We start from the raw sequence: 24,864 nt of genomic DNA, 5'->3' as shown, positions 1-24,864 counted from the left end.
CTTTAGGCAAATATTTTCAATTCCAATTTGACATTTTTGCCTAGCAACATTTGTTTAAAAAATTCAGGGCTGCTGTTAACCAAACAAATATAAATGCTATACAAGTAGAAATTGCTTATCATTTATGTGGGCTCTTAATGTATATTGCACAATATACATTATTAAAATATAGTACAGTAAAAATATAGAATCAGAGAACCAGTAAAGTTGGAAAAGACCACTAAGATTATCTTGGCCAACTGTCAGCCTATCACCACTATGCCCACTAACCGTGGCTCTCAGTGATGTGACTATTCAGCTGTGTTTTTGATAGTAGAACACTTTAAGATACATGCAAACATTCCTATCAGGGACTTCATTTAACAAATGAGAATGAGCAGATGTGATTAGCAGTTAGAGATTGGTTGGGAAGTTTTGGCTTTGCCAAGAGCACTGAACTAATGAGGATCTCTGGAATCTGCTCTTAAAAGACCAAACCTTGGCTTGATGCACAGGCTTGCTTGGAAAGACAGTGCTGTCTATTCTGTGTTCTCTAGATGCAACTGGCTGCATAGTGTTGGGGAAAGCATTTATTTCAAATTGCTGCAGATAGAAAGTAGCTGAAGAAACTATTAGCTTTGGTGGCTGAATGAACAAGTTAGCTTTCTCAAAAAGCATGGATATCCAAAGATTCCTTTGGATACAGAGCAGAATAAAAGAAATAGCAGCACTTGGTTGTGTATCAGCTGCACTAATCAAAGATAGGCAAGGCCTTTGGCGTTTTCTTTGATAAACAATTATTTCTTCAGTTGGTTCTCTACTAAATTGAATGGGTGGTCCACTAAGAAAGTCACTTTTTAAGTGACTTAAGCAAATGTATGTAGTTCATGCTTTTGTGTTGGTTTGAAAATAAAAGTCCTGAATAAAATATTTAAGTATTTCATACACTTGTCTGTCCTTGGAGAGAGAGCTTTAGAAGGTACTTAGGAGGCAAGAATGCATTCCTTCAGGGAACTAAAGCCTGCCTGATTAACAGAGACAGTCATTTGTCTGTCACCTTGAGTAATGTGTTAGCTGTGAATTTACTCATGGTACATTAAGTTACCAGTCAGGACACACCTACAGCCACCTCATCAGTTTCTGCTGCTTTTTTTTTTCCCCCCCTTGGGAATGCTTAAAGGTGCTAATTCATGGTCTTAGGCAAAATCACCAACATGATGTGAACCAACAAAGGACGTGGTCCAATACAGATGCTCAGCTTTCATTTAGCACTCATTCCATATTTTACATTCAGGCCTTATTGCTGTTTCTATGAAGATGTGTTTTGAGAATCGGACTGTTTCTTTTGAGCAATTATTCCATTGCACATGTATCCTTTCCTGAAACGTTGGTAATGAAATACCCTTATCCTTAAACTGTTGCATGTGATAAGGGGAAGGAAACATGGTTAACTGTGTCAGTTGGGTGTCTTCGATGAAAGGTCAGCAGTTAATATCCTTAGTTATGTTGTTTCAGCTGTTTCTGAGGCAGGAATCTCAGCGGCTTTGAAAATTGCTGGAATCACTCAAGTGTCTTTAGGAAATGAAAGAAATGTAATATATCTTTTGTTTTCTGTGCAGGAACTGACAGAAGAAGGCCTTCCTTTCCTCATACTTTTCCACATGAAGGATGATTTGGAGAGCCTAGAGAAATTCCAACAGGAGGTTGCACGACAGTTAATAAGTGAAAAAGGTTTGTACCAACTTGTTACTGCTGGAACAGTTGTTTTTTTTTTCTTCCAGGTGAGCTCAATATAGAGTGAAAGCAAATGTCTGAGTCCTAGATTTGTGTTTGTTTTTTTTTACTTCTTGACAGTGAAGCTTGACCCCTCTAGGAAGGATTAAAATAGAAACATAAAGTGTTAATAGATAACTATTTAAGAAAGCCTTCTTATCTAGATGTTTTCCAACAGTTTGAGGGGACTTCAAACAAACTTCAGTTTGTATTGTGGCCAAAGCTACTTTCAGGTAATTTGTTATTTCAGCGTGCCTTGTTATTTGAATCTGTTTTCAAGTTTTGCATGATGTATTTATCTAATGTCTCTACCTTTGAACTATTTATGGAATTATATAGAGTTTTAGGATAACAAAAAAAAATCTTAATGTGGATTTTTATCTGCTCACAATTTTAAGGTACAATAAACTTCCTCCATGCTGACTGTGACAAATTCAGGCACCCGCTCCTCCACATTCAGAAGACTCCCACAGACTGTCCAGTTATTGCCATTGACAGCTTCAGGCACATGTATGTCTTTCCAGACTTCAACGACCTGTCGTAAGTATTTTTTTTTTTGGTTTGAGTTCGTGTTGAGAACAAAGGAAATCATGCTGTATTTTAAACAGGATCACAATAGGAAGATGAGTAAATATGGAATAGGTAACAGCGCCTGCGCATAATTCAGTGTGAGAGTCCTAAAGTGGTATGAATCCATAGTGCAAGAAGGAGATGGAGCTCATGGAGCGGGTCCAGAGGAGGGCCACAAAGATGATCTGGCTGGAGAGCTCTCCTATGAGGAAACGTTGAGGGAACTGGGCTTGTTTAGCTTGGAAAAGAGAAGGCTCCAGGGAAACCTCATTGTGGCCTTTCAGTACTTGAAGGATATGACTGTTGACAAGGGTGGATAGTGATAGGACAAGGGGGAATGGTTTTAAAGTGAGACAGGGGAGGTTTAGGTTAGATATTAGGAGGAAGTTTTTCACACAGAGGGTGGTGACACACTGGAACAGGTTGCCCAAGGAGGTTGTGGATGCCCCATCCCTGGAGGCATTCAAGGCCAGGCTGGATGTGGCTCTGGGCAGCCTGGTCTGCTGGTTGATGACCCTGCACACAGCAGGGGGGTTGAAACTCGATGATCATTGTGGTCCTTTTCAACCCAGGTCATTCTACGATTCTATGAATGGTGAAGTATTAATGTAAATGGAGTTCATTGCATTGTTCTGGAAGAGGATCTCATGCTGGATGCTGCTATTCTTTCAAAGTTTTGCTATTTTCCTTAGTAGTTAAGTATTTAGAGCCTGACATGGTATCTGCAGTGGTGCTCTTTATGTAGCTATTAACTTGAAAAGTTTTAACACACATAGCATCTAAACACCACTTTGATAATTCCTCTTTACATCAGCCCATCCCTTCGTAATGTACTGCCTTGAAAGCAGCCATAGGAAGCACATACTTAGTTTCCTGGGCTCAGCTGAGGAGTGAAGGTGGGTACATTCTACCTTCAGGGACCTATAGGAGATCTTTGGGTGTTCTGTCTTAGTCTTCAGGTTGTGTGATAAACTCCATTTTCTGTCTCAAACGAGATAGCAAGCAGTGTATGTGCAGGTAGGCCTTGGGTAGGAATCTAAGCTTTGAGACTTCAGCTTTTGCCCACTCTTGCTTTTAAAAGCTCAGTGTATTTTTGTTATAGATCACTTTGGTTGAGGATGAAGATTCAAAGCTGATACTTAGCACACAAGGTGAATGTTCCAGCAGGCATTTTTCTACCTGAAATGTTTATGCTTGGAAGGAAGGTTTGGATGCAGCTTCTCCCTGTAATTCTCCACAGGCTTCTTCTGGAAGTGTGGTTCATCAGTCTTATGGATGTGTAACAGTGCTTTTCAGACATCTAAAGCTATGCATGTTGAAATCCTGATTGTGACCATTTTTCCCCTTTGGTGATCACCCTTTAAGGGTGATCTGGAGTGTTGCTGGTAGCAACCTCTCACCACGCTTTGTTCTGCTTTCGTTGGTGTATTGAAGGATTCTGCGATCGTTGGTGTATTGAAGGATTCCTTACAATTCTGGCTCTATTCATAAATTATCTTTTGATTGTTTATATGATGATGCTCACATTAGCTTTTTTTTTTAATCTCATCTTTAATGCTTATTAGATCAACTTGCTTTAAGCTTCTTAGTCTGTTTGACATCTCCCGAATAATTCTGGATGCTGCAGTTTAGCATACTTGCTGTGGGTGACAGTAGATGATCTCAGATTAGATTTAAATTGATATCCTCTTAGTGCTTATCTCTAGTGTACGTGCAGTTATTCAGGCAGTGGAGAGCCTTTCAAAGATGTTTTGTCAATATTGCTACCCAACTGTCATTTGTATCTGTAAACTGTGCATTTGGAGCCTGCTGTTCCCTCTTACATGATGGTTAGTGGAGAGCTGAAGTGAGTGTACAATGAAGTTATTGGCTGGCACAGCTCTGTGGGAGTTATTGAAAAGATGAAATACTTGCTGTGTTCTCAAGAGACGGGAAAGAAAAAGAAGCTGGTAGGATGCCTTAACCAACCACTTGCTTTCTGTCCTGTGCTAATCACTTAGAAGTAGGCATAGTGTGCCAGATGGACAGAAGTTGGCTACTCTAAGCAGTGCACTTTGTCTTCTGTGTTTGGACTTCACTTCTTATGGTTCATTTGTTTCAGAGTTCCAGGTAAACTGAAGCAATTTGTACTAGACTTGCATTCTGGAAAACTGCATAGAGAGTTTCATCATGGCCCTGATCCCACTGATGTAGCACCTGGACAGGTAAGGTTACAGAAAATACACTTAATTTGGCCATTTAATAAAGACTTTTTTCCCCTCCTTGTTATAGGTGTACTTCTTAATGCTTGTATGCTTTTAACTCCGGTTGCCTAAAAGAGCAGAAGTGGTTTCTATTTTGCTGTTTAACCAAAACTGCTTTTGGTTAAAGGGAGGGAGAACGTTAGGGGGAAACAGGCTCCTATTTGCCTTGTATAATGAAAGAATGTAAGAGTAGCTGTTACCTCCACTGAAAAGTTTTGGGTTAGATGGTTGCTCTGAGCTCATAAGCTGCTCTTATTTCAGTGGGGAAAACTAATTTTATATATAGCTGTAGAAGTAAAATAGATCACTGTTGCTCTTACAACACACTGAGGGAATGCTTCTAAAGGGAAACATCAGTTGACTGTTTTAATTATTTACTTGTGGTCACCAGTTCAAGCAGGAGGCAGATTATTAGAGCGTCAGTGAAAGACTGATAAGCAGCAGTAGGGCTTATCACTTTTATTAATGCAGTTAAAAAGCAGCATTAATGGTGCTCACACTGCATTTGTCAGTTCGGATTCCTGTTGGTTCTGCTCAAAGACTGTATTTATGTGCATGGCAGTCATTCTTGGGATCTTTTCAGGAAGAAAGAGGAAAAGGATCTAGCAGATCTTTCTCCAGATACTTCATTGTTTAGCCTAGCAGGAGGCAGCAAAGAAAGGATGTGGTTACCAGCCCTGATTCCCTCTGCTCAGCCCCATCCGTCTGTGTCTCAGCCTTGTATCTTCATGATACATCCTTCTGCTCACATGCTTGGGGAAGAGTGTAAGTACAGGTCTGTCAGGCAACCTTCTCAATACTTCAGGCCCTGTCTAAAGACACATTTGTTTTTGGATACTGCTTTTGACTTAAATGGTTTATTTTCTAGGGCTTAAGGTGCTGTATTGGTCTCAGAGGACCCTTGCCTCGTGTTAGAGAGCCTTGGGCTATCCCAGCACCCATAGGTCAGAGATTGTTAAGGCCCCTTATCCTGGATATCTGTAGGGTGGAGTAAGGATGGCTCCATGCTAAAGATGTTGAGCACAGCCTCCTGTTGCTCTGCTCAAAGTTAATAGAATGAAAAGCAGAAAAGCCCCGGAGGAGGGGCAGGGCAGTAACATATAATGCAGGAGCGGAGGCTGGACCAGCAGCTGCAAAAGCCTGCAGATGGTTGAGCTGGGAACTGCTCCCAGTACTCTCCAGCCAGGTTGTGAACGGCTGGGCTCGCAGCAGAACTGGATGTTAAGGTCAGGGTTGTCTCTGATGCTGGAATATGCTGAACTCCTTCCTGTGCCAACACTCCACTCCATGCACAGGTTGCTCAAGTAAACTCAAACTGGCATCGGGTTTTCTTTAGAGAAACAGCACTGAGGCTTGTGAGCAGTGCTGGTATCAGTGCCAGGTAGGGCAGCGTAAGGCTCTGTGAGCAGAGGATACCCGTAGCTGCAGCCATTGGGAAGGAGCAAGTTGGCTGTGCTGTGCAACAGGAGGCAGGAGGGGTTGCCTTGGGCAGGGTGGGGATGAGTGACTGCTTCTGAATGTTATGATGACTGACTGTTTAAACACGAAGGCTGAATTTTTCCCCTGTTAGTTCCTTTAGCTAGTAACTCCCTGTATTTCTCAAGAATTCAATGAGCAACTTGAATTCAGGTCAGTGGGAGGAAAGGCAGATGTGGTTGAGTGGAACTGGAGACTGAGGCAATCAGCTTAGGGCTGGACATACTTGGAAGCAACTGCAGTGTGTTGGAAGCTTGGCCAGGGTGAAAGGAAACCTGCTAATTTGCTGAGTTCTGCTGCATATCTAGGCCAGGCTCACTGTGTGGAGCTGCGGACTAGCTTGTCTCCTTTCTCCCTTGAAAAATGCACCCAAAATCCAGTGTCCTTCATCTGTTTCCTTTCTCATCTGTGTATAGTATCCTGCCAGCACATGGAAGATGTGCAAGCCTGTGCAATGGAAATACTGGACACAAATTAAACTGGAGGCTGCTGTCCCGTGTCATTTGTGTCCCTTGAGTTGCATGTGTTTCTTTTAGTTTTTATAGGAAATTAAAGTATTTTGGCAGCAATTGCACTTTTGCCCTGGTGTCTCAAAAATGAACACACAAAGCACAGCACCTTCAAATTTGGCAAGTGGTGGACACTCAAGTCTACAGTAGGGTGCATTCAAAATACTGTTAAATCACTCGCGTAGAAACTTGCAGGCTGACCTTTTCAGCTCTGCTTACAGAAGGAATGTCCTTAACTGAAGGTACTTAATTTGTGTCCGGGTGTTTATTCACCTGCTTGGGCCTTTGCATTTCCAATGAAAGCTGGCTGGTTGTGCACACCCATCATTGTGTAGTGGAGGGGACTGATCATCACAATGAATCTAACGTGCACTGCTACTGTTCTGTTTTTCAGCCAATTCAGGATGTAGCCAGCAGCCCGCCAGAGAGCTCCTTCCAGAAACTGGCACCCAGTGAACATAGGTACACCTTATTGAGGGAAAAAGATGAACTTTAAAAACTTGAAATAATCTTGCAAGCCTTTCAGACAGCAGCATTGACTTCCATGTGGTGGAAATAGTAAACCTATATTTTCATAATTCTACGTGTATTTTTATTTTGAATAAACTGAAAAATAATTTTTTTCTTCCCCAGGCTTGTAAATAAATTGATTTGGTGGGTCCTTCTGTACAGCATCTTCCCAACAGTACGTTCTTAACGCTCTAGTAAAATGCCAGAGACCCATCCAGACACCTGATGTAACAATTCTGTAAAACTTTTATAATCCAAATGAAGGTATCCCTGCCAGAGACATGCTGTTAACTTGCACTATCCCATTCAATAGGATTTTGGGGTTGTTTTCTGTGTAATCTTGGTAGTATGTGCTTTCTGTTCTTCATGTGAACAGCTCTCCTCGTAATCTATTTCTTTGTCACATTTTTCTCCAACTTGAGAGGGTCTTCTATTCTGGATACTTGGGAGGGGAATAAATTAAAGTTTTACAGAATCTTGTGTGGTGCTTTACTGGGTCTAAATGTTTAAGCAGTTCTGATTATTAAAATACTAAGTGAGGAAAGGTGAAGTTGTAATGGTAATGGCTGTATTTTGCATGGTAGGGCTGTACAGGGCAGCTCGTTTGCTGGAATGATGATATGTTACACAGTTGTGTTAAAACAACACCAGTGTTAGGGACACTTCAGAGCAGAAGAGGAGTAGGGCAGACACAGCACCATGACTATGCAAGCGTTAGCATTCTAAATTGTGATACTCTTGTATGGCTTTTCCCTCATTGGTTACTCTGAATTTTGCTCTGAAGAAGGAACTGTTATCCTTGTGGGCTTTTCTGTTGTGTCTAATACATAATACTTATCTCAACAAGTGTAAAAGCTGCTTGGTGAGGTGAACATAAAGAAACAGTAAGATGCAAAAAACACCTGTTAGTTCAGGGGGCATGGCTGGAGACTAATTAGTTCTCATTTGCACAGCACATGCTGTGAGCATCCGAGTCTGTGACTTGGGGCACCAAAGAGGCAAGCTGCTTCTCTGGGCGTGCGGTTCTCAGTGGGTTCCTATTTACTTCAGTGAGTGCCCCAACTTCTGCAGTTCACTACTCAGGATTCCTTTTCCTCTCAGGTCAGCTCCTCAGGTATTTGACAGAAGAGTGATGTGGGGCTGTGCAGCTGTGCAAGCACTGCTCCCAGCAGAGTCTGCTCAGTCAAGCACCTGCATCCACAGCCACCTGCAGAGGACACAGTTTAGTGCTCTCAGCACTAAGCTGCAGCTAACTGAGCAGATGTAGAACTGGTAGCTCACTGCAAGACTGTTCTGAAGTTGGTGGGTTTCTTCTCTTGTGGCTTTTTTGGGTTTTTTTAATCTGTTTTGTGATTCTGGAGTTTACATTAAGTTTCAGAAAGCCAGGTCTTCTGTTTAATAGCAAGTCAGGCATTTTTAGCAGCTATCGTGCCACCTTCAGCTTGAATCCAAAGCTGTCATCAGGGTAGTTTTTAAGGCTGGAATTCTTGCATGGTGCCTATAGGGGCTCATCTTATGACATTTGGTGGGTGACATTTGAGTTTCTCTTGCTGGAGAGAGATAGAGCCTCATTCTATGTCCAGTGATCCAATGGCTTTTCCTGTGAAAATCAGATACGCCAGCCCACATCCAGCCCCCTTTCTTACGCTGTTTGCTCTTCTGAGCAAGGACTTGTTCCAGGAGCTCTGGACAATTCCTGCACAGTGTGCTAGTTGACAGGTGCGTGCTGAAGTCACATCATCATGTGTTTGTTGGAGTAGGACCTGATTCTCCTGGGTTCTTGGTGATCATGGGCACAGATGTGTGAACTTTTAAGTGATTTTTTTCTATTTGCAAGCAGTGTTGAACAGCAGAAGTCTAGTTACGCCTAACACAACGGTCAGCAGCAGCTGAGCTCTTGAAGTATCATAAGATACAAAGAATTTACCTAAGTAGAGCAATAAGGTGTTTAAACTCTGATAAACTCTGATCTACAACATTGGTTTCAGCCCCTTAGTGCTTGGCAAACCGCTCCCCAAGGCTCTCCTGGGAAGCTACCAAACAACAGGAGCATTATCACCACACAGAACAAAAATGTTCCAAACTCACACTGATCTCAAAGCAGTTGGTTTGAAGTACCAGATCTGCACCAGTTCTTAAAATGCCTGGAATGCTTTGGGAACTTGTGTTGATTTCAGTCAATGTTCATATTTTACAGTGGAAGTATGTAGTTTAGTAACTCAATACAGGATTCTTTAGTGTTAATAATAACTTTAATAACAGATTTATTGAAGGACTGAACTTTTTGATGTCAAAAAGGGAATAAAATCTGACATTCTAAATCAGTTCTATGCAGATGAGCAAAAACTTTGGTTTGGTCTGGAAGCATTATGTATAGCTTACATATCTTCTAACCAATCTGCCTACCAATCTGAATGCAGTGTACTTACTCAGGTGCCTGTATTTTTTTGCTCATGTACGTAACTCATCTATTTAAAAAATAAAATAAAATCATAGCTTAAGTAATAGCCCCCCACATGTAGTGTGTGCACAGTGGTTTGAAATTGCTTCCTTAAAGCCTCAAGGAAGAACAGTCCTTGTGTGAGATGCTTTATGAAGAGAGTATGGGGGAAGCTGACCTTGGCTGAGCAGTGGCAGAAGTTCCGTTTGGTGGTGTGGATTGTCCCAGCCTTAGGGGGAGCGAGGAGGTCCTGCGCTGTCTGCTGCCATTTAATGCATGGGGCTCAGAAGCAGACAGTAGGAAAGCAGATCCGGCCAGTTTCCATTTAAGCACTTCTTCCTTGGTTGCTTTCTTTAAATGTAGAAATCACCAGTCACTGGAATTAACAGCCTTCACATGAAGCTGTTACAAACTCATTAGATATATTTACATCCAAAGTAGGTGCATTTAAAGAAGAAGTTTTTTGCATGACAGGAGGAAACGCACTGAATTACTCGGCTCGCATTTCCCACTCCTGCTGATTTTACAGACGTAGGCACTGTGGCTTCAGCACACGCAGTGTTGACAATGTTCATGATTACTTGTGAGAACTGTTCTCGTACACATTGCTTCCCTAAGCCTCAGCCCTACTTAAAACAGATGCGTTGCTCTGGCTGATAGCAATTCCAATCACACTGTAAAAGTAGTATGGAAGAACTGTTCAGAAAAAGATGCTTGTGCTGTAATTAACAGTTGCTTACTGTGTCTCTAGGCACAAAAACCTATCATCTGTCATTAGCAGATGGTTCTTTTCATGGTTAACAAAAGGGAGCTCTCTGTATGCAGGTTGCTTCTGTATCCAGCATTCCCTGCTAGGGAGCCTGAGAGCAAAGGTGTGTGACTTAGAACCGGACTGGACTAATCCCACAGAGCTCAGGAGGAGCTGAACAATGTAAAACTTAAAGCAGCAGCCCCCCAGCTCCAACTTCTGTTCCCCCAACCAGCAGCAGCAATAGTGTGGGAAACATTCTCGAAAGATGGAGGTAGGACTACATGCATAACAGTAAGACGATGCAAAAATAAAAGCATTAGCACTCTGGTGTGCAACAGCAGAGGTTACAGAAGCAAATGGCTTCTGAAGCACTGAAATCAGGAAGGCAGAATATTTCTGTAAAAAGCTAGAGGAAGTCCTAACAACATGCCCCAAAATCTCCACTGAAAAGGCCCAGAAGCAGCCATACAGGGGGAACAGAGCACAAATCTCAGTGCTGCCCCACTGAACACATTTCTCACCAGGACTTGCTGCTTCTTCATCCACCCTTGGTATAAAAGATACCCACCCTTGAATAAAGGCCATGGAGGAAGCACACCTGCAGCGAAGCTCTCCCTCTATGGCACTGCTGGTGCCAGGACAGGAGAAGCGAGGGCAGCAGCTGGCCCTGAGCACTCCTAAAGGCAGCTGAGGCTCCTGGCTCAGAGTGCTGGAGTTTGGCACTTCATTCTGAGCAACGTTCTTGAGACAAGGAGCTGAAGAGCCATGGAAAATGAGTCTTTCCCCCAGTGCTGCTTCTTAGGCTATTTAAGTCTTAACTATGGTTTGAATAACTGAGGAGTACACAAAATAAAATAAATAAAAGATGCTGATCTGAGCTGGCTGATGCAGACAGATGCTGGATATATGTATGTTTTTCCACATTACTCACCCAGTGTTTTAACCTTACTCTATGGAAAACAGTGCTTCCCTGTGTCCTGGTGGTATACACAGGAGGAGTTTGGGAATCCAGATAACGGAGAGGAGATTTTAAAGTGCCCTGAACATAAAGGATAGATGGGAGCTTATTTTCCTGCCTCAGGAGGACAGGAGTTCAGAATAATATACAACAATTACTATAATAATATAATACAAGCTCTGGCTTCTGGGGAGGGTGTTCATGAGAAAGCACTAGTTTTCTAAATCTCTTTATCTGAAAGGTATTTTGTGCAAATTTGGCTTGAAGCACCTGTCACCCATCAGCTGTTCACATACCTCCTTTACGAATTTTATCATTAAAAGTTACCCTATAGTTCTTAAGAGTTAAAAGATTGAAGTCACTTATCACGTCTGAAAACAGAAAGCTCCAAAATTCTGACATTACTGTTTCACCCTTCCCACGTAACTGTACTGCTGCAGAATTCACAGCTCAGCCTCAAATCTAAAGCAGGAGGCTGCAAGTCTGTCATTAGCACAGCTACTGTACTTCTGTTCCTCGTAATGAGTCTATACTTCAGCTGGATTTTTTGGCACTTTGGCAAGAAAGCTCTGGACAGCTGCAAGAGACCAGCTCGATCTGTTTCTGTTTTCTTCTTTGTATCAGTTTTCCACCTGTGAAACCCAAAATCCCACCACCAAGTGCAGCTGCAATTCCTGCCACTTTGAAGCCTGCAAGGAGACCAATAGGACCCCCCACCACTCCTCCAATGACTGCACCTGCCACGGGCAGAGCTGCCAGCTTGTATTTTGCAGCCTAGAAAGAGAAAAAAAGAAAAAGGGTTAGAACCCTTTCCTGTTGTGAGGTGTGTTTCTCTTCTCATTGCTCTTGCCAATGATGTGAATGCTCAGCAATAAATACACTTGACAAATCAGTATTAGGAAAAAAGATGCTCTGCTACCCACGTGTATGAATCCCAAACAATTGAAAACCGAGCTCTCTCACACATGCAGCTCGGAGACAGATCTTCTACACGCTACTGGCTGACTATACACACTATGTATGACCTTGTCTCCATCACTGAATCAAGTGAGAAACAGAAAATGCTCAGACCTCAATAGCGTGCCTGAATCCAGGCGTGTGGCTTATTAGCAGCTCTCGCTGACATCACGCCCATTGGAGCTGCGTGCCCCCGTTGCTCTGTTGTTTCATGCTCATCTGATTCCTGTGAGCCAATGGCTGAATGCTCACATCTTTGCGGGTACACCGAAGTAGCATTAAAGTATCACATAATGTGATTTGAAGAAACAAAAAAAGTATTTTCTAGTAGCCTGGGTGCAATAGAAAATTACAAGAGAGATTGATTTTTTTTCCCCCTGCTACCTGTGGGTCATTTCTTCCTTATTTCCTTAATTGCTGGCTCCCTCAGCATTAAAGACGGCGGATCAATGGGGTTAATACAGAGGTTGCTGGGAAGCAGAGTACCATTGATCCAGCAGCAGGAGCAGATCCCTACCTTCGCCAGGTTTTTGGTTCCCTCCTCTGTATTCGCAGCAGCACTGTTGACGTGGTCTTCAATCCTGTCAATCTTCTCCTGCTGAGACTAGATGCAAAGGAATTATGAGTGAGGGAACCTGCTGGGAAGCAGCGGTGAGCCAATACACACCATTTTAATGCCTGTAATCAGGGCCCCACAGCTGCTTTCATCTGCCACACACTGCAGCCATGCAGCCTTAATGGTGGTTCATTAATGGGATCTGATAAACTGCGCTGAAATTACAAACTTACTTAAAAAAAAAGCTTAACTGTCAACTAATAATATGGTGGGAATATTACACAATGCGTTGCTACTGTTAGAGAAAACAACCCATAACATATGATTTCTAAATCTTCTCTGTGAATAGATGAGCTTGCACTTCAAAGGGGAAAACAATCCAAACTAGCATTTCTGTTTCCTGCTGAGCTTCATGTTCAAAAAAAGGTCTATAAAAAGCATTTATCAGTACCAACTGCAACATACAAAGTTGTGCCAAGAAATCTAAATAGAAGTACTTAATTAGGATATTATAAAACACTGACTAGCCTGGTCTGGTATTAAATGTGGAGGTTGGTGGCCCTGCCTGTGGTGAGGGGCTTGGAGATTCATGACCCTTGAGGTCTCTTCCAACCTGGGCCATTCTGTGATTCTGGCTGTGATTTTCACTTCACAAATACAACAGTGACAACTGAAATGTACTTGCTACTGCTTTACCTTTCATTGTTCTCTGATTTAAAAGATTTAAAAGAAGCATTCCATCCTTCGTCAGAATGCAGTAAGATTCCCCTGCAGTCTCTCAGAGAACACTGGAGCAGCAGACAGAGAGGACAGAGAGAGGGTTTTGTTCTTATTGATCTCTATGGTTCTCAGGCTATTTCATGCCTCAGATGGCTGACGGTCTCCTTAAGTACAAGGCATCACAACTTTGCCCTCTTTCAAACTCAGAAAATGCTGAGTCCAGCTGTGGTACCTTCATCTACAATCTACCGAAGGCCACTGAACACTTCTGACTCTTGTCTAATGTCTAATGATGGTCATGTGTAAAATCCAGTCCTGGGAACAGGAACCCCTCCTTTCTAAAGTCCCTTTCCAGTTCAACAAATCTCAGTGAAGCAGCACAGAGTCTAGAGAAAGAACAAAAGCTCTTTCATCTATCCCAAGCAGCTCAACAGCAAGGGGATCAGATTAAACAATCCTTGTGGCAGTTGAGGATGGTGGGTTGAAACTCCCAGTGGCAAAGGAAGAATTAAACACTGGGAACTAAGTGTGGCTGATAAAAGATGCCACATTTATAAGTAAAGAAAGAGCATGATGGAGATGAGGGAAGCTTCAGACTCTTCCTAGTACCCCTGGTTAAGAGATTAAAGTACCTGAAAGATGCCCAACCTGTGCAGTGAAGTCTATAGCCACTGTTACCCTTGGAAACTATAAGAATGAATGGGACCTGGCTACAAGTCTGATGTCAGCACTGCAGAGCTGCTTCTAAGGCTCCTCAGGTGGCAAAGGGCATTGGCTACAACATCAGGAGTTGCTTAGGAGCAACTAGCAGCACTAGTTGTTGATATGAAAAAATACTGCCTCCTCAGAAATCTACCTTGCCAGGACCTGAACCAATAGGAACAGAAGAGGAACAAACAACAGTCCTCTTCTGTTACTACATGAAAACCAGAAGAAAGCTTTCTAATGTAGTGCTAGATAATTCAACATAAATGTAATAATGATATCCATCACCCATGACTTTGGAAAGTATTAAATGTACCAGTCATCTGAAACCAGAGGACTATTTACTATAGGTGCCATGTAGCACAGTCAGGACTTCTACCTGGGCATCTTGGCTAACTGTGGGGAAATACACTGCCTCCATTCAATGGGGAACATCTTCCTGAAGTTCCCAACATATCTATCATTTCGTAACCTTAATTTATTTAACACCTGACTGAATACATTCTGTTAATGTGATTCTGCTGTTCTTGTTGTTGTTATTATGTTGTTGCTGTGTTGCTGTTATTAAATGGCAACTAGCTCAGTCTGCACTCAGATTACAGACAGGAGAACTGCTCTCCTTTTTTCCCCAACTGGGTGTTATCCCCACTCACCCTCATTTTTGAAAGCTTCTAATACGGAATGCAGAATTCATACTTACACTGACTAACACAGAAAAGTCAGTCACCAACTGGCTGAGCTGAATCAAGTCCTGCAAAAAAAAAAAAAAAAAAGTTATTCTGTAACTTGTTAAAAGCAAGAATACCAGCAGCATAGTAAGGGAGTCCCAGCATACCTCTTCTAACGTCTCCCAGGACTCAGCTGCATTTTCATTCTGAGGTATCTCAGGAAGGGGAGAACACATCTGGATTAAACTTTGAGACCCATCATTTGTTTCTGTGTTGTATGAAGTTTCTGAATGAAAAAAACATGATGTTTATAAATAAACACAATGGATCAGATTGCAGGTGACATGCAAAATTTCTCACTCTTGATGTTTCTCATGGATAAATTGATATTTAAAATAATTCAAGGCGAGGAACAGCCCCAGTAACTACCACACAGGCAAAAGTCCTACTCACAGCACTACACAACTTCCTAAAAGGAAGTTATTGCCAAAGAAACAGGCTCATGTCTAACAGTGCACTTTCACTGTCAGTTCTGAGCATGATGAGAAACTTACACTCCTGAATTAGGGCCAGTCCATCAATTTCCTATTAGCTGAGCTTTAAAAATTTGCAGCAGAAAATCGAGCTGGGGACAAAACCTTCATTTACACGTGATATCTACACACTGCACTTCCAAAGCTGGTCATTTATTTTATTACTGTTCTACCACATCTGGCTTTCAGCTGTTACAGCCTTGGAGTAGCTGGAGAAAAATTCTGAAGTAAAAGCAATGAAAACCAAGTACCATGCTGCCAAACACGTAGTGCTCTGTCCCACTGGTAATGGTACTCTGATGATGGCAAATATTTAAAGCTCAGCAGGGTAAAGGAGATGTTCTTGAGCATCTTCCTTTCTAAACCGTCTGTGCTGAGTATAAAAGACAGTAGGACAAATTATTGAGGAAAAAATGTGGAAGGAGTGACAGCCAGGTGGCATGGTGGAAAGCAGATCCATTTAACACATACACGCATACCTTCTCCAGCCAAAGACTTTGAGCCATTATGGCTGTAATGGACAAGTGCCTAACTATGGGTGGCTAATTCAGTGCTAGTTAAGAACAGCAGCAGCAAGTTGGAATCTGTTGTAAGGATTAAGTAACAGCTTGGGAGTATGAAAAGCAGGCTGGAGAACTTATGTATCTCAACACAGTGCAAAGACCATGCTAATTTAGTAAGATTTCTGAAAGATGGCTACTTTAGCAGCACACTGGTGTTTATTCCTTAGGAGGGTGGAAAGCTTAATATGGGGAAGACTGGAGAGCTATTTCTAACAATGCTGTAGTGTAAATATTACATTAAAGTCTTCGATGGAAGCAATGAATGTGCCAAGGTACTGAAACAATATTATATAACTGTTACTGCAACTGATACGAACAATGAAAAATGAATAAAAATAACCTTTCTCAATAAAAATTGAGTAATAAAGCATGCTAATACATGGAATTAATTTAAGATCAAATAAAAACAATACATTTTTATAACGTGTCCATTTTTCAACATTTTTATCCCAGCATCTCAGAAGACAGCAAGCACCAAATCTTACTACTCTCAGATCAATACAATTCTAACATCAGTGAAGCCGACAGTCAGCCATAATTCCTAAGCATGCAGAGAAGCAGTGCAACAATGGTGGACTAAATTGTATTTCAGGCCTGTTTTTTAATTACTTCTATCCCTTTTCCTTTCAAACTCCAGATGAGGAAGGCACTTTATTATCATCACCTACTCTTCCAAAATATATTTTTGATCTGTAACATCAGATTTATTAGAACCACAGAACATCTCATGTCGGCTGGGGCCCACAAGGATCAAGTCCAGATTCTGGCTCCGCACAGCACCACCCCAAATCAAACCTTGTGTCTGAAAGTGTCCAGACGCTCCATGAACTCCAGCCCTCGGGACCGTGCCCACCGCCCTGTGCTGCAGCCCCTTTCCCTCACCCCCAGCTGCCCTCCCCTGACACAGCTCCATGCCGTTCCCTGTCGCTGTCACACAGAGCAGAGCTCAGCGCTGCCCTCCGCTCCCTGTGAGGAGCTGCAGCCGCCATCAGGCCTCCCCTCAGCTCCTCTGCTCTGCGCTGAGCCAACGCAGGGACCTCAGCTGCTCTTCACACATCTCCATAGTGCTCCTTTGGACATCCTAACAGTTCTGTTCCCTTTCATATTGCAGCACTGGGAGCTGCACAGGCAGCTGGAAGTGAGGCAGCACAGCACAGAGCAGAGTAGGACACCCCTTCTCCTGGCCTGGTGGCAGTGCTGGGCCTGGGGCATCCTGGGGCTCTGCTGGCTCCTTTCATGGGGTGCTTTAAGTGCAGCATAGCTTGCTGGTCTTAACGTTAAACACTCCATTCTGAAACAGTCCTTTTCTTAGTACAGTTTATCCTGTATCAAAATGTATGCATTTTTTGGACAAACCAATTTTCCTGAATATTCTGACACCTGATATTGGTTTTGAGCATTTGATCCCATTGCAATCCCTCAAGACCCTATTTCAAAACCCAGTTTCTTCTGCCAACTAACTGTATTCTAATCAGCCATGTGCATGCTCATTTGCTTGAAATCACAATATTCTTAATTCAAAAACGGAAAAAAAAACTCTTTAAGCACATTTGCCTCCTTACAAATTACGTTCCCTGCTCTAATCTGTCCTTCGTAACCCATGCTGACCTACTGCAGAAAAGCATGTCCCTCACAACACAGAAACAATGCTGAAGATATGAGTGGCACAAAATCAAGAGAACTTACATTTTCAGTCAGTTTACATTGCTATTATTTTCTAACAGCTAAAAATTAGTGACATTAAAAATTCTCAATAAAATTCTTCCCTTGATTCCAAAACATAAGGTAAAGAATAAGAACGATTAGTAAAAAAAAAGGGTAAGTCACATTTGGGCTGAAAATACAAGTAGGAAACTTATACTTCCTAGTTTATGTTTTATCAAGGCTAACCAATTCTATTAGAACTGAGAATGGAAATGACTCCACTGCTTCCAGCATTTACACAGAAATGCAGTAATACAAAATACCTCTGCAGACCTCACAGAGCAGCTTCGTACTTCATTACATTCAAGATAAAAATCTAATGCTCTGCAATATTCAATATGCTGGTTAAAAGATCTTAGTAATTTTTGGAGTAGAGTCTCACCTTTTGTTAATATTTGTTTAAAATGCAATTAAATTCCAGTTCTATTGGATCTGAGCTCAGGTGAAGGAATCGCATCATTTCACTGACACACGTTCCAAATGGGCAATTTGAATTTGTAAACTCCTTACTTCTCTACCAGATGGGAAGCAACATGCCACAGAGAATGGGCATACTGAAGCTCCTTTGATTAAGATCAGCAGCCAAGATTTCCTTTCAGGGCTGCAGCCTCTAAGCACAAAGGAACAGGCAATACACTGCATCCGTGCTAGCAATTCAACAGAGCTGCTTTCACAGCAGTCAGGCAAACCATTAAAAAAAAAAAAAACCTATATAATTAAATTTAGTTGTCTGCCTTACTGTATGTTTCACTTTAAATGGGATGAGCTATTTCTGTATTCCTGAGCTGACATATAGGAGTATGTCATTCCAGTAATGATTTTCTATCTTCCATCTCAATCTCTGCGATCAATTTCTTGTCTTTTTAAGGTGTGGTTATGCTTGATCTCCATCGTAATTCAAAGGTATTTCAGATTAAAAAGCAGTCCTGATCTCCGGAATTACACTGCAGCTCTCACTTGCTATCCATGTAACTGTTAGAAAAGCAAAAGGCCCTTGCAAGAAAATAACCGAATGTACTGAGGACAACTGTTGAAAGCTACCAAGAAAAAAGGTGTTTTAAATGTTATTCTGATTGTAACACAGAAGAGGTCATAAGGAGCTTGAAAGTAATGGCTAATACAGATGAATGCCAGAGTTGCCTGTCCTAAATCTCAGAATAAGACCAAAGACAGCGAGCACCCCAAAAAAGAAGTATCAACAAATCCAGCAAACTGGTTAATAGAACCTATAGGAAAGAAACTCCAAAAGGTTAAAGGAATGCAGAAGAGCTAAATAAATGGTAGCAAGAAAGTTCCCATGGACTGCCATCAGAGAAAGACAAAGGAAGTATAAGTACGTGCATCGCGGCGTGAAGAAAGAAAACAGGATGACACAGAGCTACATACGTCAGTCTTTCCACAAAAAAGCAGCTGTAATGTGACACTTGATGCAATTAATTTTAACAAGAAGGTAAAAGATAAAGAAAACAGGTTCAAAATGTTGAGATGTATTTGAAACCTGAAGTGTCTGATGAAAGTCACTCCAGATTATTTAAGAAGCAATCTTGGAAAACAGAAACATATTTTTCTCTGTGTAGAGAGCATGAACAGTATCCCAGAAGACTGCAGAGAACAAACTCAGTTATCTTCTTTTATTTGGAGAGGAAGGAGGATGCAGCAAATAGCCAGACTTTGACATCCACAATGATATTAGGATAAACTCCTGAACAATCAGCTCAGGAACATCTGAAAGCTAAAAGATGCTGAAAGTGTTGAATATAATCAAGAATCATATATGTCAGAAGCCAATCAAATCACTTTTTACTGGTCTGGCAAGAAGACATGAATTGCAGATTTGATACAACTTGTTTTTTGTAACACTTAGCAATGCTACTACACATTATGTTCTTGAAAGCCCATTTTTCTAAACCAACTTTTCTTTCTGTTAGACTTAGTTCCTTGCTAATTGCACTTGAAACCGTTCCTGTAGTTCTTTATATAGCAGCAAGAAGGGTCATGAAATAAAATGTGAGGGCAGGTTCTTCTACAATGCCATGGACTGAAAGCACACCATTTTAAAGATGCATGAAATTGCCCAACAATTTTAAACAACGCTGCTACTGAAGTAATAAATCTAATTACTATTATGTAGAAGGATATAACTGATAAAATCAACTTTCTCACAGACTAATAGTAGAGAATGCTGGCTAATGCCACAGCAGAGTATTTCCCCTGGAGGCAGAATGGTACAAGAGAATGAGAATCTATTTTGTGCAGAAAGGAAGGAAAAACAGCCAACATCTGACTCGTTGCGTGCTACAGTGCATTTGCAAAATCTTTAACTTAAATGGATTTATAATATTTTCTGCTTTTTGTCTGTTACCAAGATCAAATGCTAAAGAAGGAGGTACTCTCTGTTTCATGGAAGGCCACACCTACTCTCTTTCTAAGTTACTCAACTACTTATCAAAACTCAGTAGTGGGTAATAAAAGCGTGGCACAGGGAAAGAAAATCCACTTCTGAATTAACAATTGTTATTCAACTGAAATCTCTTTAGTTTCTTTCATTTATATCAAAAGTGCTGAATGGACACAACGATATAGATACAATAGATACAGACATGAAATTCTACTACCTCCTCCCACAGTTGCAGATCTGGTTAAGGAGGCATCTTCCTGTCCTTCTAGTTGCCTTTTAAGCTCTTCTGCAGATTCAGAATGGAGCTGCAGGAAGTGTTTTATGGCAGATGAAGCTTCATCTTTCACTGGATTTATCATCCGCTGCAGAGCTGGGATGTCTTCCTGTCGGACTCGCAAACAAAGTTTTTCCATCTCTCTCATATTGGCTCGAAGTTGCTGTAACAATTTTAATATATTTAACACCTTCTGTGGTTAGGAAGTAACAGTCATTTGATCAATTACATTTTCTAAGCGATCACAAAAAGTGCCATTTCTAAGTTTTAATAGACTAAGAGAAATAAAACCTCTAAAAGTCCCTACTTCAAAAGAACTTTTTTTTTCTTGGCCACCTCTTTTTTAGATCCATTCTTCTCTCCAGCCTGCACTCTTTGAATGCTTTTGATCCACTTAACAAAGACTCCTCCTAATGGAAAAAGTCACCCTATAAAACTCTGCAAAGAAGTCCTTGCTTCACATGCCACAACTTAAAGCCTGCCCGTTTTTGAACGAATGGCCAATCTCCTACTCTTTGTAAGTCACTACTGTAAGTATTCTACTTCACTGAAACTACTTCTGAGTGCATTTCACTTGGAAGCACCACTAGATCATAACCAGTTACGTCTGTTGTATTTTTCATATTTTCTTCTGCTACGTCACTCCATTTTCTACAATAAAACAGAAATGGTGGCTCCCTCTTCAATGGAATTTGGAGAAAAAACAACAGTTTGTGCACAGTGCATGGAGTAGACGTACTGGTCAGAATCTTTCAGGAAGTGTCCTATCTTCTGTAACAGCAATTAAGCCATTGGCTCCAGAAGAGTAAGAACCGAGTATCAAGGAAGAGGTGGCACCTATTACCTCTTTCTGTAGTATCAGCCAACCACAAAACAAGGGAGAAATATTTATTTACGTCATCCCCATCAATATTTTTGTTTCCTTGTTGTCAACTTCATCCACTTCTCCAAGTTAAGAGTCAGGCCGCTTTTGTTTAGAGTTTCAACTAAGATATTTAAATGATGATAGAATGGTTTGGGTTGGAAGGGACCTTTAAGATCACCTAGTTCCAACCCCCTGCTATAGGCAGGGACACCTCCCTCTAGACCAGGTTGCTCAGAGCCCCATCCAGCCTGGCCTTCAATGCTTCCAGGGAGGGGGCATCCACAGCCTCACTGTGCAACCTGTTCCAGTCTCTCACCACCCTCACAGTAAAGAATTTCTTCCTGATGACTAGTCTAAATCTGCCCTCTTCCATTTTAAACCATTTCCCCTTGTCCTGTCACTACATGCCCTTATAAAAAGTCCCTCCCCAGCTTTCCTGTAGCCCCCTTCAGGCACTGGAAGGCTGCTTTAAGATACTTCTGGTGTCTTCTCTTCTCCAGACTGAAGAGCCCCAGCTCTCTCAGCCTGTCCTCGTATGGGAGGTGCTCCAGCCCTCTCATCATCTTCATGGCCCTCCTCTGGACCTGCTCCCACAACTCCACTTCCTTCTGGTGTTGGGGGTTCACAGTTCACCTAATTCACTTTGCAATTATTGACATTATTTTGGTATCTGTGACTGGTTTGGTCCTTTGCCAAAATATTTACATAGGTCGCATAAAGTCAAGATGCTACTAAATAAAGTGACTGCTTCTTAGAACCTGTGTTTTTATTGTTGTTGTTGTTTTTGTTTTTTAAATAATAAGCAACTGTGGTGATTAATGCACTTCAGACTGCAATCATTTGTGATCCTCAATTTTTCCAAATTATCATTTTCATTTTGTAAAGATATCTTTATGCACAAATGAGAAGAATTAGTAAGATACAGAAATATATCTAATTGCAAGGATTTAAAGTGGACAGGAACTACTCACAGCTAGCAAGAATAACCCGAACGCAGGCATCTCCTGTGACATAAATTTTTGTCTAGGGCAAAAATTACATTGCTTAGGCATTTAAAATCTGGAAATGCATGCAACTTCTCTTTCTCTAAAAAATGAACAAAAGAAATTGATAGCCCAAATTATACTACTCATTGTTTTAGGGCACAGTTTTTATGTTTTTGTTTTTGTTTTTTTTAAATAAGACTTCAATAAAAATCATATTCGTTGCATTACATTATAAGGAGATATAGTGATTTATATTATTCATTCCACTATTTACCAACTGTTTTAAATATTCTTCTCATAGCAGAACAAAAGAATGGATTAACACCAGGGAGTGGTTAGGGAAATAAAGGTGTTTTTTTTTTTTCAATAACTGAAACCAGGTTCAGGCAATAATGCCTTAGGAAAGCAATCTTGCATACCTGAAAAAGCAGGAAGTAATTGGAACTTATTTTAGTTATACACACCAGCAGAACGAACATTTTTAATGTGCTTGAAAAGAATAATAGAATTATAATTAGAGAAGGAAAATAATTCAACAACAAATTCAAGTAATGCTGTATGAGACACATTAGGCAACCAAAGAACTATTGATTCATAAAAATCATTTGTCAAATTAATACGAGAATATTCTATTGTATGTTTAAATTAATACTATTACCAGTCAATTTAGGCTACATTATTTAAGATTAACCCTAGGTAAAAACAGTAATCAACAAAAAAAATAAATAGGGAGATGAATACAATAAATAATTTTGCAAGATATCAAGTAAAATTAGAAACATAGTGCAATAATTTTCTGTATACATTCATCTTAATCTATCTCCCGTGGTCTCCCCAAGAGACTGAAAAAGGGAGAATGCTATCACTGTCACAGTCCACCACATGCCAAAATTCTCATTCTATAAAACCTTGGATGTAATGAATGTAACTTAAAAGACCAAATAGGACTATCTAGATGCAACATTTCATTACTTAGTTTGCAGGAACCATACACAGAGGCCTGAGAGAAGGTGATCATGCTGTTCTGTTTCAGGAATAAAGATACTATCCTGACTTTGGCTTTAATGGAAACAGAAAATGGTAAGCCAAACAAAAACCTGTTGTTTAACAGCCAAGCAGCCTGTAAGAAACAGTGTCAACAATGAGTTTGGTGTGAGTTAATAATGCTTCCAAGCAGCTTCTTAAAAAGGAAAGTTTGCCAGTTGGAATTAAGACGTATCTCTGTAATGGATTTACAGCACTGTAAGTACAGCAGAGCAAATTACTAGTACAGCAAAAGCATGAGTATGACAAACAGAATGGCTTGGATTGGAAGGAACCTTACAGACTGTCTTGTTCCAATCCCCAGCCATGGGCAGGGAAACCTCCCACTAGATCAGATTGCTCAAAGCCCCATCCAGTCTGGCCTCGAACACTTTCAGGGGATGAGGTATCCACAGCTTCTCTGAGTAGCTTGTGCCAGTGCCTCGTCAATCATCATCATGAAGAATTTTGTCATATATCCAATTTAAATCTACGCTTGTTCAATTTAAAATTGTTGCCCCTCATCCTGGTAAAGACTCTTCATCTTTCTTATAAGCTCCTTTGTATATTCAAAGACCTCAATGAGATCTCCCCAGAGCCTCTACAGGACCAACAAGCCCAGCACCTTCGGCCTGTCTTCCTAGGAGAGGTGCTCCAGCCTTCCTCTGGACCACTGTGTCAGGTCAATATCTGTCTTGCAGTAGAGACCCAGTTACTGTACAACGACCAAAGGTGCTCGAGTTTTCAAAATCTTGAACAGGAGCTTCAAGAGATAGAAACTCCAAGGCATGGCTAAGTCTAATCCTTAGTTTCACTGCACATTATTATATTGCTGATCAAAGATAAATATTTGCAAGAAAGAAGACAGAGGAATCAAATAATGGCATTTGCATATTTGGTGAAATGTAGTTGTAGTACCTCTTGGTCTGTGGATTTGGAAATGACTCATTCAATTTATTGTCAATTAAACAAGCTAAATGGAATCAGCCTAGCAAGGGCCCTAAGCCCTGCTGTGAGGAGATGCATCTCAGGAGCTCACCAGGGTGTAACCTGATAAATGCTACAGAAATGCAAATGGCTGTGACTTCTTTTCATAATAATTTTCACAGGACAGCAAGGAAGGCAACACACAACGCTGTTCTCATTCATGCAAACTCCTCAGTTCTCAATTCACCAAATTCAGCCTAAAAGTCTCAGAATTTTTCTTCATAACGTATGGAATTCTGGTCTGTTAGCGTTGAAAAAACAAAGCAGAACAAAACAACTCTTTGTTTCAAATGGCTTTCTCACAAAAAAAATGTAGGATAAAGCTGGCAAACTCTTTGTGAAATCATCCCTTCAAAGAGTGATCTGTTGTCATTATTTCATTTTTGATACCTACTTATCTAATTTGGTTTCCAAAAGACTTCTTCATGAAGAGCTACAGCCTTCTTGATATAATACTGTAGGATTTCGTTATCCTAATTGCCACAGTTTTTTCTCATATCTAACAGAAATGCACAGGAAAGCACAGCCTGTCTTCTGTGCAGCAATCTTTCAAGCCTGCAAGCGGATAACATGCCATTGTCAGACACTTCTCAAACCAAAAATAGTAATTTTTGTGCCTTTCCAAATAAGTTCCATTTCCTCAATTTCTTATCATTTTCATTGCTCTCCCTGAATACTCCCTAACGTGTCCACAGCCTCTATAAAAGAGTGGTGTC

General features: G+C 41.0%; 2 protein-coding genes across 5 annotated transcripts in view; one reads left to right on the top strand and one right to left on the bottom strand.

Annotated features, from left to right (window-relative positions):
• ERP44 (endoplasmic reticulum protein 44) overlaps window positions 1–7,535 on the top strand; it is a 45,568-nt gene extending 38,033 nt beyond the window's left edge. Inside the window, exons 9-12 of the mRNA XM_042808887.1 lie at window positions 1,599–1,710; window positions 2,151–2,292; window positions 4,424–4,526; window positions 6,945–7,535. Of these exons, the coding sequence (XP_042664821.1) occupies window positions 1,599–1,710; window positions 2,151–2,292; window positions 4,424–4,526; window positions 6,945–7,046 (459 nt within the window). The 3' untranslated portion in view covers window positions 7,047–7,535. The remainder of the gene's footprint in view (window positions 1–1,598; window positions 1,711–2,150; window positions 2,293–4,423; window positions 4,527–6,944) is intronic.
• Window positions 7,536–9,293: 1,758 nt separating this feature from the next.
• Window positions 9,294–24,864, bottom strand: part of STX17 (syntaxin 17) — a 32,898-nt gene continuing 17,327 nt past the window's right edge. For 3 of the 4 annotated variants that reach the window (XM_042808891.1, XM_042808890.1, XM_042808888.1), the window contains exons 4-8: window positions 20,231–20,450; window positions 14,983–15,101; window positions 14,848–14,898; window positions 12,684–12,770; window positions 9,294–11,983 (exon numbers count right to left, since the gene is read on the bottom strand). In XM_042808891.1, the coding sequence (XP_042664825.1) occupies window positions 11,744–11,983; window positions 12,684–12,770; window positions 14,848–14,898; window positions 14,983–15,101; window positions 20,231–20,450 (717 nt within the window). In that variant the 3' untranslated portion in view covers window positions 9,294–11,743. Of the gene's footprint in view, window positions 11,984–12,683; window positions 12,771–14,847; window positions 14,899–14,982; window positions 15,102–20,230; window positions 20,451–22,557; window positions 22,628–24,864 lie in introns of all 4 variants that reach the window. The other variant, XM_042808892.1, reaches the window with a different exon arrangement.

Source organism: Centrocercus urophasianus, unplaced genomic scaffold, assembly GCF_019232065.1.
Source record: "Centrocercus urophasianus isolate 14NV4802_14NV808 unplaced genomic scaffold, USGS_Curo_1.0 seq_11, whole genome shotgun sequence".
NCBI classification, from domain to species: Eukaryota; Metazoa; Chordata; class Aves; order Galliformes; family Phasianidae; genus Centrocercus; species Centrocercus urophasianus.
Note: the sequence above shows the minus strand (reverse complement) of the source record. Positions and strands in the feature narration are given on the sequence as shown.